This window comes from Eulemur rufifrons, chromosome 16 (genome assembly GCF_041146395.1).
Source record: "Eulemur rufifrons isolate Redbay chromosome 16, OSU_ERuf_1, whole genome shotgun sequence".
Lineage (NCBI taxonomy): Eukaryota > Metazoa > Chordata > Mammalia > Primates > Lemuridae > Eulemur > Eulemur rufifrons.
In genome coordinates this window covers 53400425-53415236 of record NC_090998.1, presented here as the reverse complement: position 1 = coordinate 53415236, position 14812 = coordinate 53400425, and the positions used below count along the sequence as shown (strand labels likewise).

Genomic DNA, 14812 nt, shown 5'->3' with positions numbered 1-14812 from the left:
TCGGCGGAGCGTCCCGGGTGGGACCTGCCTCGGGCGCAGCTGTGGCCAAGGAGGACACATTTCCACCCTGGGGCGCCGGCAGAGGCCGTCGAGCGGCGGCGGGTACTCCCGCGGCTCCCCGCCGCCCACCCGCACTGGCAGCCGCGCCCCGAAAGTCCGCGCTGCACGGGCGCCGGCCGGCCCAGGTGCGCAGGCGGCTGAGGCCCCGCCCAGGAGGGCCCTGCGGCGCCCGAGTGGGCCGGTGGGACTGTGGGGGCGGGGCCCGGGCGTGCCCGCCCCCTGACCGGGCTATAACGCCGGGCCCGCAGGGCGGCCGCGGGCGGGCGGGGTGCGCGCCTGGGCCCTGGTGAGGCTGCGGGCGCGCGGGCCGGCGCAGCTGCTGCAGCTGCCGGGCGGCGGAGGGCGGCGGAGGCGCAGGGAGGAGGAGGAGGAGGAGGAGGAGAGGGAGGGGGCGGCCGGCTGGTTCGAGGGCACCGAGTTGCCCGTGCCCTGCCAACTCCCGAAGGTGTCGCTTCCAACTCTTGCCTCCTTCGGAAGCGGGGAGCGTTAGTGTCAGGACACCCTGGGACTAGAGTGCCGAGCCGGAGCTAGTAATGCCCTCGCCTGCCTTCATCTGTTCTCAGCTTTATTATTATTTCTGTTCATCTCTAGAACATGGACTTCCCGTGCCTCTGGCTAGGGCTGCTGCTGCCTTTGGTAGCTGCGCTGGATTTCAACTACCACCACCAGGAAGGGATGGAAGAGTTTTTGAAGACCGTTGCCCAAAGCTACAGTTCTATCACTCATTTACACAGTATTGGGAGATCTGTGGAAGGTAGGGTCCGTCTCCTGCACACATTCCCAAGTCCCCAGTCTTCCCTTTCATTCATTAAATATGCTGCAGCTTCATGTCCCGGTCCATGAAGCTACTCTGAGGGTCACCAAACAGGTAAACCAAATAGTACCTGGCGTGTTGGTTGTTTTCTGCTTTTGTTTGTTTTGTTTTGTTTGTTTTGTGGGAGGAATGGTAGGAAGAACTGAATTTTGTTGAACTTCTCCATTGTAATTCAGTGTCACTTATCTTTTGCGTTATTGGAGTTCTGTCTTTTTGGATCTTTCAGATAGCGGTTACCCTGAATGTGTATTTTAGTTCCTTCTCAATATAAATTCCCAAAGAAGGCTGTTTATCCATCTCAGTTTACCTTTTTGTTGGCTTCTTTAAATATGACTTGGACTGTTAGTATCATTTCTTCAAGTCTCTTTTAAACTAAAATAGTGCAGTTTTGTAGGTACGATTTCTATGTCATGTATAATTAGCCCTATGGCTTAAAGTTATGAAAAACTGTCATTTCTACAAGTTTCTTTTAATCTTAAATAGTACAGTTCTCCTAGTAAGATTTGTGCCATGTATAATTAGCCCAATGGCTTAAAGTTATGTGAAAAAGTGTCTCTATGATTGAAGGTTGTATATAAAATGTATCCATTTGAAGAAGACAGTTCTTAGGTAATATATTAGCAATGATTGATACTCTTCCTAGCATTTTCATGTTTATCATTTATAATTATTGTTTTAATTCAGAAACTATGTATATTTTGTTCAAGATCACTCAGATGTGAACTTTATAGCCGGGATTGGCACCCAGATCATTTGGACAAGGCAAATGATTTTATCAAATTATTTCTTAATTCTCTTTTGTTATATTAATACCTTCAAAGAGGTTACTAGTAAACTTAAGACTTAAATTGAAAGTTTCATAAAGTTTATGCAATTTGAATCTCAACTCTTTGTAGGGTGTGTTCAAACTCTACCTGGATTTTAGCTCTGAGCTTTTGAGTCAATTAGGAGTCTCATAATTACCATATTCTTAAGGAATCATTTTTCAAAAAAATTACGGTCACAGTTTTTGTATTAAAGAAAAAGTATTACATAAATATACTGATGTGCAATGCAAAATAAAAATCCTAGGCTGTGTGTAATAGTACCTTTGTTTTTAAACAACATTGCCAAAGAGTTGGTGCCCGAATTACTCTATTGCTCTGTAATCCAAAATTATAGAGGGCGGATGTGTGAGAAATCATATCTTGAATCAGTGTATGTATTCAGCCTTTTGAAATCGTTCCCCTGTAGGGCTAGAGTAGAGCAATTTAAAAAGATCTAAGAATACTAATTATATTAATAAAGGAAATATAGAACACAACTAGCTTGAGTTATTGTTCAGTCATCATTTAAACCACTAGATGATGAGGATGTTGTTACTTTTAAGTACTAAATGATTTGGTAAGTTTTTATGTTTTCGAAAACAAGGTGCTTGTGAAAGACAATTGGGGACTTTCTTTCCTATGTGAATCAGCTATTCTGATCTATCCTGCATGAAATCAAACCACAATAACAGTGAAAGTCAGCAGGCTTAATTTTTTTTTTTTTTTTACCTTGTGTGCACTCTTGTGGTTAAAGGATAGAGGGGTTATCATGTGAAAATAAAATCTGACACTAGCAGTCAAATGTTTGTGTTGAGTGTGTTGCTCTGAATAATTACTCGGATTAAGAAAAATCCCAAATCTGCCATTAGGTTCCAAGTGGTAGGTTAAACTGTATACCAGTAACTGGGAGTCACTTGCCAAAGTGTCCCTGCATATTAGCGTGATAATTGAGAGATGGTGCTCCTTCGTTGAAGCATTAGACAGGCAATTTTCCCTAGCCATTCTGCCCTCTGGTGTAGGATAAGTTTGCTTAGCAAACAGGATTTATGTGTTAGTTATTTATTTATATTACATGTATTAACATGGGCAACCTTACCCAGAGGGAAAGTAATGTTCCTACCCGGCCAAATATATTTTTAGTTTCTATAAATGCATATCATATATATTTTCATTGTTGAAATAATGGGTTATATTCTGCTTTTATTTTCCATTTCACATCATTTTATTACATATTTCCATGAATTGAAAAAATCTACAAGGCCGGGTGCGGTGGCTCACGCCTGTAATCCTAGCACTCTGGGAGGCCGAGGTGGGTGGATCGCCCGAGGTCAGGAGTTTGAGACCAGCCTGAGCAAGAGCGAGACCCCATCTCTACAAAAAAAAAAAAAAAGAAAGAAAAAGAAAAAGAAATAAAGATATTAGCTGGACAACTAAAAAAAAAATATGTGTATATAAATTAGCCGGGCATGTGGCGTGCGCCTATAGTCCCAGCTACTCGGGAGGCTGAGGCAATAGGATCGCTTGAGCCCAGGAGTTTGAGGTTGCTGTGAGCTAGACTGACGCTGTGGCACTCTAGCCCAGGCAACAGAGTGAGACTCTGTCTCAAAAAAAAAAAAAAAAAATCTCATCATCCAAAAGAAAAATTTAGTAGATTGGAATCATACTCTGCACTGTTTTGGGGCCTTTTTACTTGCTCTTAGCCAAATATCCTATTTAGTTTGTTCATGCAAGCATGTTATTTCTAAAACTTGATTTTTAATCCCTGCTTTGTGTCCTATCAATGGGCATACTATCGTTTATTTAACTTACACCCCACTGGTGGATATTTATTTTGTTTCTAAACTTTTCCTGTTATGAGCAATATGCTGTAGTGAACATCCTCTTAGCTGACACAACAAAAGTTGTCTGAGCACAGGCTTTGGAACCATGGTGCCCAAGTTCAAATTCCAGATTCTCAGTTTTGTAGCTTTGTGACCCTGGGTATTTAGAGCACTGCCTGGCACACAGTAAGTCCTACATAAGAGCTGCCGTTACTATTATTATTATGGATATATACCCAAAAAGGAAATTACTGAGTCTAAAGCAGTTTTAAGCAATTGGTACATACAACCAAATTGACTTCCAAAAAGATTGTATTGATTTATAATCTCTTGAGAAATGTATATTAAGAAAAAAACCTCTTCTAAAACTTATACCAGTCATAAATCAATACTGTCATTAGTGGTTTAAAAAATTACTGTAATATCTATTTCTCATTGTTATGTTTAAAGTATAAGGGAGAATTTATTTCTCATGCTTCTTTCTCCAAAACCTCTGACCTCCACATACTCATTCAACAGATATTTATTGGCTTCCTCTGCCAGAAGTCTTCTTCATACCATTTCAGATGTTCAGAAATCTCCCTGGCATTGGCTTAGAGAGGTGAGGAACCTGAGTCCTTGGGGCCACATGTGGCCTTCTGGATCCTTGAGTGTGGTCTTTTGACTGAATCCTTTATTAAGAGGATTTGTTCTGTGAAGTTTGTATTCTGTCGAGGGGCCGAACCTGAGGATCTGGAGGGCCACACGTGGCCTTGAGGCCAAGATTCTTGCCCCTAAGAGGCACATTCTGTATTTATGTACACAGGTCTCTCATTTGCCCTTGACTGAGTAGATTTTAGCTGGTGATTTAACCTCAGAAAAGAGCATTGCATGTAAAATGTTGGCACAACACTTGGTTTTCCACCACATTCTGCTCATTTCCCAAATATGCTCATAAAACCAGTTTGCTTGAGATCTTGTATAAAATGTTCATTATGATGCACATATTGACCTATGGAGGACTAAATGTCAAAAAAAAAACTAAAACCTAGGAATTTCACCTGTAATATAATATACATGTTTATGATTTAAAGTTATATGGCTTTAGCAAGCCTCCCCCCCCCCCCACCTCTGACCTGTTTTTTCTTTGGGGACAGGATCTTGCTCTGTTGCCTAGGCTGGAGTGCAGTGGCAGGATCACAGCTCACTGCAGCCTTGATCTCCTGGGCTTAAGTGATCCTCCTGCCTCAGCCTCCCAAGTAGCCGGGACTACAGGCATGTACTACCATACCTGGCTAATTTTTTTTTTTTTTTTTTTTTTAGAGATAAGGTCTTGTTATGTTGCCTAGGCTGGTCTTGAACTCCTGGCCTCAAGCAGTCCTCCTGCCTCAGCCTCACAGAGTACTGGGATTATAGACGTGAGCCACTGCGCCCAGCCTTTTTTCTTATAAGGAAATGATTTCCATTTCCCCTATATTTGTGATATGATATTTTAAGATGAAATTGAGACAGAATATCCAAAAAGTAACACAGACTTTTAATTTGCTTCTTATATCTAGTAACCTTTTTTATTCCAAATCTCAACTGTATCTAAACAGCAATACTCTAGGTGCAAGTAGCATTTGAAACTTTTTTTTTTTAATTGAGACAAGGTCTTGCTCTGTCACCCAGACTGGAGAGCAGTCATGCAATCACAGCTCACTGCAACTCCTAGGTTCAGGTGATCCTCCTACCTCTGCCTCTCAAAATGCTGGGATTACAGGTGTGAGCTACCTCGCTTGGCCCTGAAACTTTTAAAAAATAATGACAGCCAACATTAAGTGAATTTTACTGTTTGCCTGGGGCTCTTTACATATATGCCTCACTTAATCATCCTAACAATGATATGAAATACTATTATCTCCCACTTTACATGTAAAGAATTGAGATTAAATGAGTTGTTGATTGTTAGTGGGTGACACAGGTTTGACGGGAAGCAGTCTGTCCTGTGCCAAAGACTGAATCCTTAACCTCTTTGCTGTAGAGAAAAGTTTCTCTAGATAGCTTTTTCTCTGTTCTTGTCCTCCCCACCACCCATTCCCCCTTGTCTCTGGCCCCTGTGTCTCTGAAAGAGTTGACAGGAATCCTCTATCATCTGAGAAAAGGCCAGTGTCAAATGTTCTTTATGTGTTAATTGATCTCCTGTGGAATTCCTTGATCCCCTTTTGGTATTCACAATGTCATCCAAAGCAGTTTGAATTCCATCTTTTGGTGTAGAGTTAGATTTTTATTTTCCTATATGCCAAAGCTCTTTGATTATGAAGCAAAAGGAGATGGCTGAGTTTGTGATTTGCACACTTATGGGACACCCACCCACCAAAAGGCCATCTTGAGTTTGAGAGGTTGAGCTGGAAACAGGGTTCTCATTAAGGACAGTACTGCCCCTAGGGAGAATTTTGGAAAAGTGAGGGAGAGGTTTAGATGATAACTTGTAAGTTTTTGGGAAGGGGGAGAATTTCTCTTCTGATACCCGCTGTCAGCAATGCACAGAATAGTCATACATAGTAAAAAAATTATCCCCCACGATTTTCTAATGTCCTCCATAAGTGAAAGACCAGATTACAATGATCTGAACCTGAAACCAAACTATTCTATGTGCAAATACAAAATACTTTTTTCCTACAATTTTAGTATATATTAGCAAATACATTCCAGGAATGTAACTGTATATAAACTGAGGGGAAATTATATTTTGTTTTGCTCTCAACTTGATTTCCACATTCGGAAAATCCCGACACCAGCGACCACAGAGCTGAATCAATGTGCATGTGTAATGTATGTATTCAAGGAGACCCTTGAGTATAGATGTATAAGCATGTGACTTCCTCATTTGTCTTTTAGTGGCGTCCTGCCCAAGTTGTTACATACGGATACCATATTTTATGTAAATTGCTTTTTTATTTCTCCTTCATATAGTTTGAACATTATATTGAACTTTTTGAAATTGTGTATGTAAATGTGTTGTTTCTTATAGTAAAGCAGGAGTTGCAGAATATTGAACATGAAAAAAAGAGGCATTATCTCATGGAGTTAAGAACTATTGGTCTAAAGTCACAGACATAAAGAGCTGATAAGGACCCACTTCAAGTTCATGTAGCCAACATCCAAAAAGTGCTTAATTTTTGTTCTTAATCCATGATTATGTGTGTCTGTTGATAACACTGTGGTAACAGCAGTATCTAGAGTTGAGATATAACTGCCATTAGCTCTGCTTCCTCCTTTCAGTTTGTATATTTAGAATGTCGAATGTCCCTTTCTCCTTGAGTACAAAGTAAGAAAGTAAGATAAAAAAAATCTTAAAGTGAAATTACAAAAAAAAAAAAAATTTTGTAGCAAATACTAATATGCATTTGGGTTAGGGGAAGGAGATTAAATCAAATCTAATCAAATCTTCCTGTCTACAGCTAGGCTTGGTGGCATACATCTGCAGTCCCAGCTGCTAAGAAGGCTGAGGCAGGAGGATCCCTTCAGCCAGGAGTTTGAGGCTAGCCTGAACAACATAGTGAGACCCCATCTTTAAAAAAAAAATCCTGTCTAGTGATTTAAAACAATTGACATTCTTTCTAGCTCCCTAGCAATTAAATATAATACAGTACAGTAAGTAGTGTGCTAAGAGGTTAATAAGTCCTAATTTGTGTTAAAACAAAACAGACATAAATTACACATTAAAAATATTTTCTCATCTCTATTTTATGAGGACTGCTTGCTGTATGTCAGGTATTTAAATGTACAAATTTTCCATCCAGGAGCGGTGGTTCATGCCTGTAATCCCAGCATTTTGGGAGGCTGAGGTGGGAGGATTGCTTGAGGCTAAGAGTTTGAGACCAGCCTCATAGTGAGGCCATTTCTATAAAAAAAAAAAAAAATTTAGCTGGCACTGTGGCATGTAGCTATCTATAGTCCTAGCTACAAGACAGGAGGATCACTTGAGCCCAGTGGTATGAGGCAGCAGTGAGCTGTGACTGCACCACTGCACTCCGGCCTGGGTGACAAAGCAAGACCCTGTCTCTAAAAAGAAATAAATAAATAAAGTATAAATTTTCTGATCGTGACCTTTCACATACATACCTTTGCCAAACTCAACTGGAGGGTTTAATCTCCACTGCACTAAAAAAAAAAAAAAAAAAGGCCACCAACTTCAAACAAGTTGCCTTCAAACTGGCTTCACAGAGTTATCATGAACTTACCCAGAGTTCGAGATAACTGCCTTCATGATAGGGGTACAAAGACATTAATGATAGTGCTTACCTATGCAAAGTCTTTACCCTGTCACAGAGTTCTGTAGAAGAAGCCAATTAAGTAATCCTGTTTGTTTAAAGAGCTTTCAATTAGTTGCTTATCCAGTTTTTACATTTCTCTGATGTAAATCTCTCTGTGGAAACTAGAACCACATTTAATGATAACAACTAAAGTCGCATGAACTCACAGTCCCCCCAACACAAAACTCAGCCTCCTTTCCTACAGAATGCACAGGTAGATACATGCATATACTCAAGTGAAATTTAGCATAACATCATGTTTTTAGAGCAGGAATGGATGTTAGAGACCATTTGATCATTTATTTAGTTGATTGAAACTTAGTTCAAAATGTTACTTCCCCCAAGAAGCCTTTTTCCATTCTCCTGGGCAGAGATGGAATCTTGCACTCCTCTTCCTAAGCATCTTCCAGTAGCTCTATCTATGTTGCACTTAGAGGCCAGTGACCAGGCTTTGATCAGCTTTGTATCCTCAGCCCTAATGTGTGCTCATTAAATGTGACAAACACTCTAAGGGACAAAGCTGAAGAGTGATTCCATGCTTATTATATGAAACATATGAATGTAAATATATTGTTGTATAGTATATTATTATAAAGTATATAAGGTATATATTTTAATGTATCATTTATATAGTTACATTTATGGTATATAACCTTATGTATACACTTTTTATTTTCATTTTAATAGATTTGAGGGTACAAGTTGAATTCTGTTACACGTATATATTATATAGTGATGAAGTCTGAGCTTTTAGTGTACCCATCACCCAAATAGTGTACATTATACCCCACAGGTAATTTTTCATCTGTCACCCCCTTCCACTTTCCCTGCTTTTGATTCTCCAGTGTTCATTATACCATTCTGTGTGTCTTTGTGTAGCCATAGTTTAGCTCCCACTTATAAGTGAGAACATGCAGCATCTATTTTTCTGTTCCTGAGTTACTTTACTTAGGATAATAACCTCCAGTTCCATCCAAGTTGCTGCAAAGAAAACATTATTTCATTCTTTCTTATCACTGAGTAGTACTTCATAGTATATAAATATATATACCACATTTTCTTTATCCACTCATCTGTTGATAGGCACTTAGGCTGATTACATATCTTTGCAATTGTAAATTGTGCTGCAACAAACATATGAGTGCAGGTATCTTTTGATATAATGATTTCTTGTCCTTTGGGTAAATACCCAGTAGTGGGATTGCAGGATCAAATGGTAGATGTACTTTTAGTTCTTTGAGAAATCTCTATAATGATCTCTATAGAGGTTACACTAATTTATATGCCCACAAACAGTGTATAAATCTTCTTTTTTCACCACATCTATGTAAATGTATATTGTTTTTTGACTTTTTAATTATGGCCATTCTAATTGGAGTAAAATGGTATCACATTGTAGTTTTAATATGCGTTTCCCTGATAATTAGAGATGTTGACCATTTTTTCATATGTTTAGCCATTTGTATGTTTTCTTTTGAAAAATGCCTGTTCATGTCATTTGCCCACTTTTTAATAGGGTTGTTTGTTTTTTCTTGCTGAGTTGTTTGAGCTCCTTATAGATTCTGGATATTAGTCCATTGTCAGGCACATAGTTTGCAAATATCTTTTCCCATTCAGTAGGTTGTCTATTTACTCTTTTGATTATTTCTTTTGCTGTGCAGAAGCTTTTTAGTTTAACTAAGTCTTGTTTGTCTATTTTTGTTTTTGTTACATTTGCTTTTGGGATCTTAGTCTTAAATTCTTTGCCTAGACCAATGTCCAGAAGAGTTTTTCCTAGGTTTTCTTATAGGATTTTTTTGATTTCAAGTCTTACATTGAAAGCTTTAATCCATCTTGAGTTAATTTTTGTATATGTTGAGAGATAGGGATCCTATTTCATTCGTCTGCATGTGGCCATCCAGTTTTCCCAGCACCGTTTATTGAAGGGTGTGTCCTTTCCCCAGTGTATGTTTTTGTCTGCATTGTCAAAGATCAGTTGGTTTTAAGTACATAGTTTTATATTTGGGTTTTCCATTCTGTTCCATTGATCTACGTGTCTACTTTTATACCAGTACCATGCATGCTATTTTAGTTACTATAGCCTTGTAGTATAATCTGAAGTCAGATAATATGCTACCTGCAGTTTTGTTCTTTTTTATTGGATTTCTTTGGCTATTCAGACTCTTTTTTTTTGTTCCTTATGAATTTTAAAATTATTTTTTCTAATTCTGTGAAAAATGACATTGATATTTTGATAGGCATTGCATTGAATCTGTAGATTGCTTTGGGCAGTATGGTCATTTTAACAATATTGATTCTTCTGATCCATGAGCATGGGATGTTTTTCCATTTGTGTCATCTATAATTTCTTTGATCAGTGATTTGTAGTTCTCCTTGTAGAGATGTTTCACCTCCTTGATTAAATTTATTCTTGGGTATTTTATGTTTATTCTTTGCAGCTATTGTAAATGGAATTGAGTTATTGATTTAATTCTCAGCTTGGTCGTTGTTGGTGTATAGAAATGCTATTAATTTTTATACATTGGTTTTATAACCTGAGACCTTGCTGAATCCATTTATTGAATCTAGGAGTCTTTTGGAGAAGTCCTTAGGGTTTTCTAGGTATAAGATCATGTCATCATCAAACAGAGATAACTCCACTTCTTCTTTTCCAATTTGGGTGCTTTTTGTTTCTTTCTCTTGCCTGATTGCTCTGGCTAGGACTTCCAGTACAGTGTTGAATAGAAGTGGTGAAAGTGGGCATCCTTGTCTTGTTCCAGTTCTTTCAACTTTTCCCCATTCAGTATGATGTTGGCTGTGGGTTTGTCATACATGGCTTTTGTCATGCATGATTATTTTGAGATATGTTCCTTCTATGCCAAGTTTTTTGAGGATTTTTATCATGGAAGTATGCTGAATTTTAACGAATGCTTTTTCCACATCTGAGATAATCAAAAGGTTTTTGTTTTTAATACTCTTTATGTGGTAACTTACATTTATTGTCTTGCATATGATGAACCATCCTTGCATTCCTGAGATGAAACTCACTTAATCATGGTGAATTATCCTTTTGATGTGCTGTTGGATTCGGTTTGCAAGTATTTTGTTGAGAATTTTTGGATCTATATTCATCAGAGATATAGGTCTGTAGTTTTCTTTTTTTGTTGCATCCTCTCCTGGCTTTGGTATCAGGGTGTTATTGGCTTCGTAGAATGAATTAGGGAGGATTCCCTCCTCAATCTTTTAGAACAGTTTCAGTAGGATTGGCTGCTATGTCTGGTAGAATTTGGCTGTGAATCTATCTGGTCCTGCGCTTTTTTTGTTGGGAGAATTTTTTTATTGTTGATTCAGTCTCAATACTCATTTTGGGCTGTTCAGGAGTTTATATCTTCCTGATTCAATCTCAGGAGGTTCTGTGTTTTCAGGAATTCATCCATTTCCTCTAGGTTTTCTAGTTTATAAGTGTATAGCCTCTGATAATCTTTTGTATTTCTGTGGTATCCATTGTAATGTCTCCTTTTTCATTTCTGATAGTGTTTAATGGGATCTTCTCTCTTCTTTGTTAGTCTACCTATTAATTTTGTTTATGTTTTCAAAAGAGCCAACTTTTTCTTTTGTTCATCCTTTGTATTTTTTTATCTCTATTTCATTTAGTTCTGCTCTCCTCTTTGTTATTTCTTTTCTTCTGCTAACTCTGGGTTTGGTTTTTCTTGTTTTTCTAGTTCCTTGAGGCTCCAATGTTAGGTTATGAATTCGTGATCTTTCTCCTGTTTTGATGAAGGCATTTAATGCTATAAGCTTCCCTCTTAGCACAGCTTTTACAATATCCCACAGGTTTTGGTATGTTGTGTTTTCATTTTCCTTCATTTCAAAAATTTTTTTAATTTCTGTCTTTATTTCTTCATTGATCCAGTGATTGTGCAGGAGCACGTTGCTTAATTTCCATGTATTTGTATAGTTTCTGAAGTTCCTCTTCGTATTGATTTCTAGCTTTATTCCACTGTGGTCTGAGAAGATACTTGACATGAGTTTGGATTTTAAAAATTTGTTAAGACTTGTCCTGTGGCCTGAAGTGTGGTCTATCTTGGAGAATGTTCCATGTGCTGATGAAAAGAATGTATATTCTGTAGTTGTTGAGTGGAATGTTCTGTAAATGTCTATTAAGTTCATTTGGTCCAAAGTTCAATTTAAGTCCAATGTTTCTTTGTTGATTTCTTGATGATGTGTCTAGTGCTGTTAACACTATTATTGTATTGCTGTCTGTCTCTTTCTTTAGGTCTAGTAATATTTGTTTTGTAAATCTGGGTGCTCTGATGTTGGGTGCATATATATTTAGGATCATTATATCTTCTTGCTGAATTGATCTCTCTTTTTTTTTTTTTTTTGAGACAGTCTCGCTTTGTTGCCCAGGCTAGACTGAGTGCCGTGGTGTCAGTTTAGCTCACAGCAACCTCAAACTCCTGGGCTTAAGCAATCCTACTGCCTCAGCCTCCCGAGTAGCTGGGACTACAGGCATGTGCCACCATGCCCAGCTAATTTTTTCTATATATATTTTAGTTGGCCAGATAATTTCTTTCTATTTTTAGTAGAGACGGGGTCTTGCTCTTGCTCAGGCTGGTCTTGCTCTTGCTCAGGCTGGTCTTGAACTCCTAACTTGAGCGATCCACCCGCCTCGGCCTCCCAGAGTGCTAGGATTACAGGCGTGAGCCACCGCGCCCGGCCCGATCTCTTTATCATTATATAGTGACTGTCCTTGTCTTTTTTTTTTTTTTTTTCTGTTTTTGATTTAAAGTCTGTTTCATCTAATATAAGTATAGCTACTCCTGCTCACTTTTGGTTCCATTTGCATGAACTATCTTTTTCTACCCTTTTACTTTCAGTCTGTATGTATCTTTATGGGCAAGGCAAGTTTCTTCTAAATAGCATATAGTTGGATCATGATATCTAATCCATTCTGCCAATACTGTATCTTTTAAGTGGAGCATTTAATCCATTTACAATCAAGGTTAATATTGATATGTGAGGCTTTGCTCTTGTCATATTGTTAATGGATTTTTAGCTGTCTTTATAAATTCTTTGTTTTTTTTTCTCTTTCTGTCTTTGTGGTTTGCTGAACTTCTGTCACGTTGCCATTTAATTCCTTTCTCTTCCCCCTTTGTCTGATTGTTTTATTAGACCCTTGAGTTTTATTTTTTGTGTGTGTTTACATAATGATGAATACTGACCTTTCATTTCCATGTTTAAGATACATTTAGGCATTTCCTGTAGAGCTGGTCTAGTGGTGATGAATTCTCTCAGTGTTTGCTTGTCTGGGAAAGACTTTATTTCTCCTTCATTTATGAAACTTATTCTGGCAAGATATAAAATTCTTGGCTTACAGATTTTTTCTTTCAGCACCTTGAAAATCCTATCCCATCCTCTTCTGGCCTGTAAGGTTTCTACTGAGAGGTCTGCTGTTAGTCTGATGGGGTTTCCTTTATAGGTGACTGGATGCTTTTCTCTCTTTCTCTTCAATATTTAGTCATTATAATATGCTACAGTGAAGCCCCTTTTGTAGTGTCTTTGTCTGGGATCATTGGGCCTCCTGTACCTGAATGTCTAACTCTCTTGGTAGTCCTGAGAAGTTTTCATTTTCATCAATTATTTCCTTAAATCGGTTTTCTATACTTTCTGATCTCTCTTCCCCCTCAGAAATACTGATAATTCTTAAGTGCAGTCACTTAATATAGTCCCAGATGTCTCAAAGGCTTTGCTCATTTTTTAAAATTCTTTTTTTCTATTCTTGTCTGACTAGATCATTTCAAAAGATCTGTTTTCAAGTTCTGAGATTCTTTCTTCTGCTTGGTCTAGTCTGTTCTTGAAGCTTTTGGAAGTATTTTGTATTTCCTTCTATGAATTTGTCAGCTCTGGAATTTCTGTTTGGTTTTTTTTTTTTTTAAGATAGCTTTCTCTTTGGTAAATTTCTCATTCATATCCTGGATTGGTTTTCTCACTTCTTTGTATTGGTTTTCAGATTTCTTTTGCATCTCATTGAGCTTCTTTAGAACCAATATTTGGAATTCTTTTTCTGGCATGATGAGGAATTCTTTTTTGATTGGGATTTGTTGCTGAACAATTCTTGTGGTCCTTTGCTGGTGTCATATTTCCTTGCTTTCTCATGTTTCCTGTGTCCTTGCATTGATGTGCATCGGATGTAGCAGTCACTTGTGCTGATTTTTTGAAATTGCTTTCCAAGGGGAGAATTTATTTCCTGAAGATGTATGTATGTTGTTGGTGGAGTAGGACACTTTGGCTTTGATTTTGGGTGCTTGCAGTAGTGTGATCTCTGTGTGATTTCTTAGGTAGTACACTGAGTCAGTGGTGTCTGTGATTTCCTTGGTGGCTTACAGAAGAGTTATTAGTTGAGGCTGTGGTAAAGTTTTGCTGGGGACTTGAACATCATCCAAGCTAGTCTTCAAGTCCCAGTGGTTGCAGCAGTGGGCTGAGTCTGCCTGATTTTGGGTCTCAGAGCAGCTTCCACTGGCAGTGGTCTTAGTGTGTCCTGCAGGGGGCCAGTTCTTGGGCCTTCAAGTGACTTGCTCAGAAGCTCATAGTTGGAGCAAATGTCCAGGTATGTGGGTGGGTTCTTAGGTCCCTGAGCAGCTGGTGAGATGTGGGAGGTGGCAGTAGCTGTGGTGGAGCCACCCACTAGGACCCAAGTGGTCCGTATTGCTGTTAGTGGTAGCTGCAATGGATTGGGCAGGCTAGTCCTCATCCCACAGCTGCCTGTAACAGGGAGGTGGATATTGTCCTAAGTGTGCTTAGGAGAGCTTGGACTCCTCTGTCCCTTCCTGGCTGATTGGCAGCTGCAGCCACATCACCTTGAACTTGGTCTGAGGGTGGGGCATGGCCAAGCAATTAACTATGTGGGCCTGCAATCAAAGAGGGCAGGGCCTCTTCCAGGCAAACAACAAAATGCTGGGGGCAGTGCCGTCTGCTCATATCTCAGTTTCACAGCAGCCTGTAGCAGGGCAGTGGGAATTGTCCTAGGCGTATGTAGGAGAGCTTGGGCTCCTC

General features: G+C 38.9%; 1 protein-coding gene across 2 annotated transcripts in view; it reads left to right on the top strand.

The window, feature by feature from the left end:
• Nucleotides 1-317: 317 nt before the first annotated feature.
• CPM (carboxypeptidase M) overlaps nt 318-14812 on the top strand; it is a 65095-nt gene continuing 50600 nt past the window's right edge. The window contains exons 1-2 of one of the 2 annotated variants that reach the window (XM_069489465.1): nt 318-346; nt 652-814. In XM_069489465.1, the coding sequence (XP_069345566.1) occupies nt 655-814 (160 nt within the window). In that variant the 5' untranslated portion in view covers nt 318-346; nt 652-654. Of the gene's footprint in view, nt 347-478; nt 506-651; nt 815-14812 lie in introns of those variants that run through there. The other variant, XM_069489464.1, reaches the window with a different exon arrangement.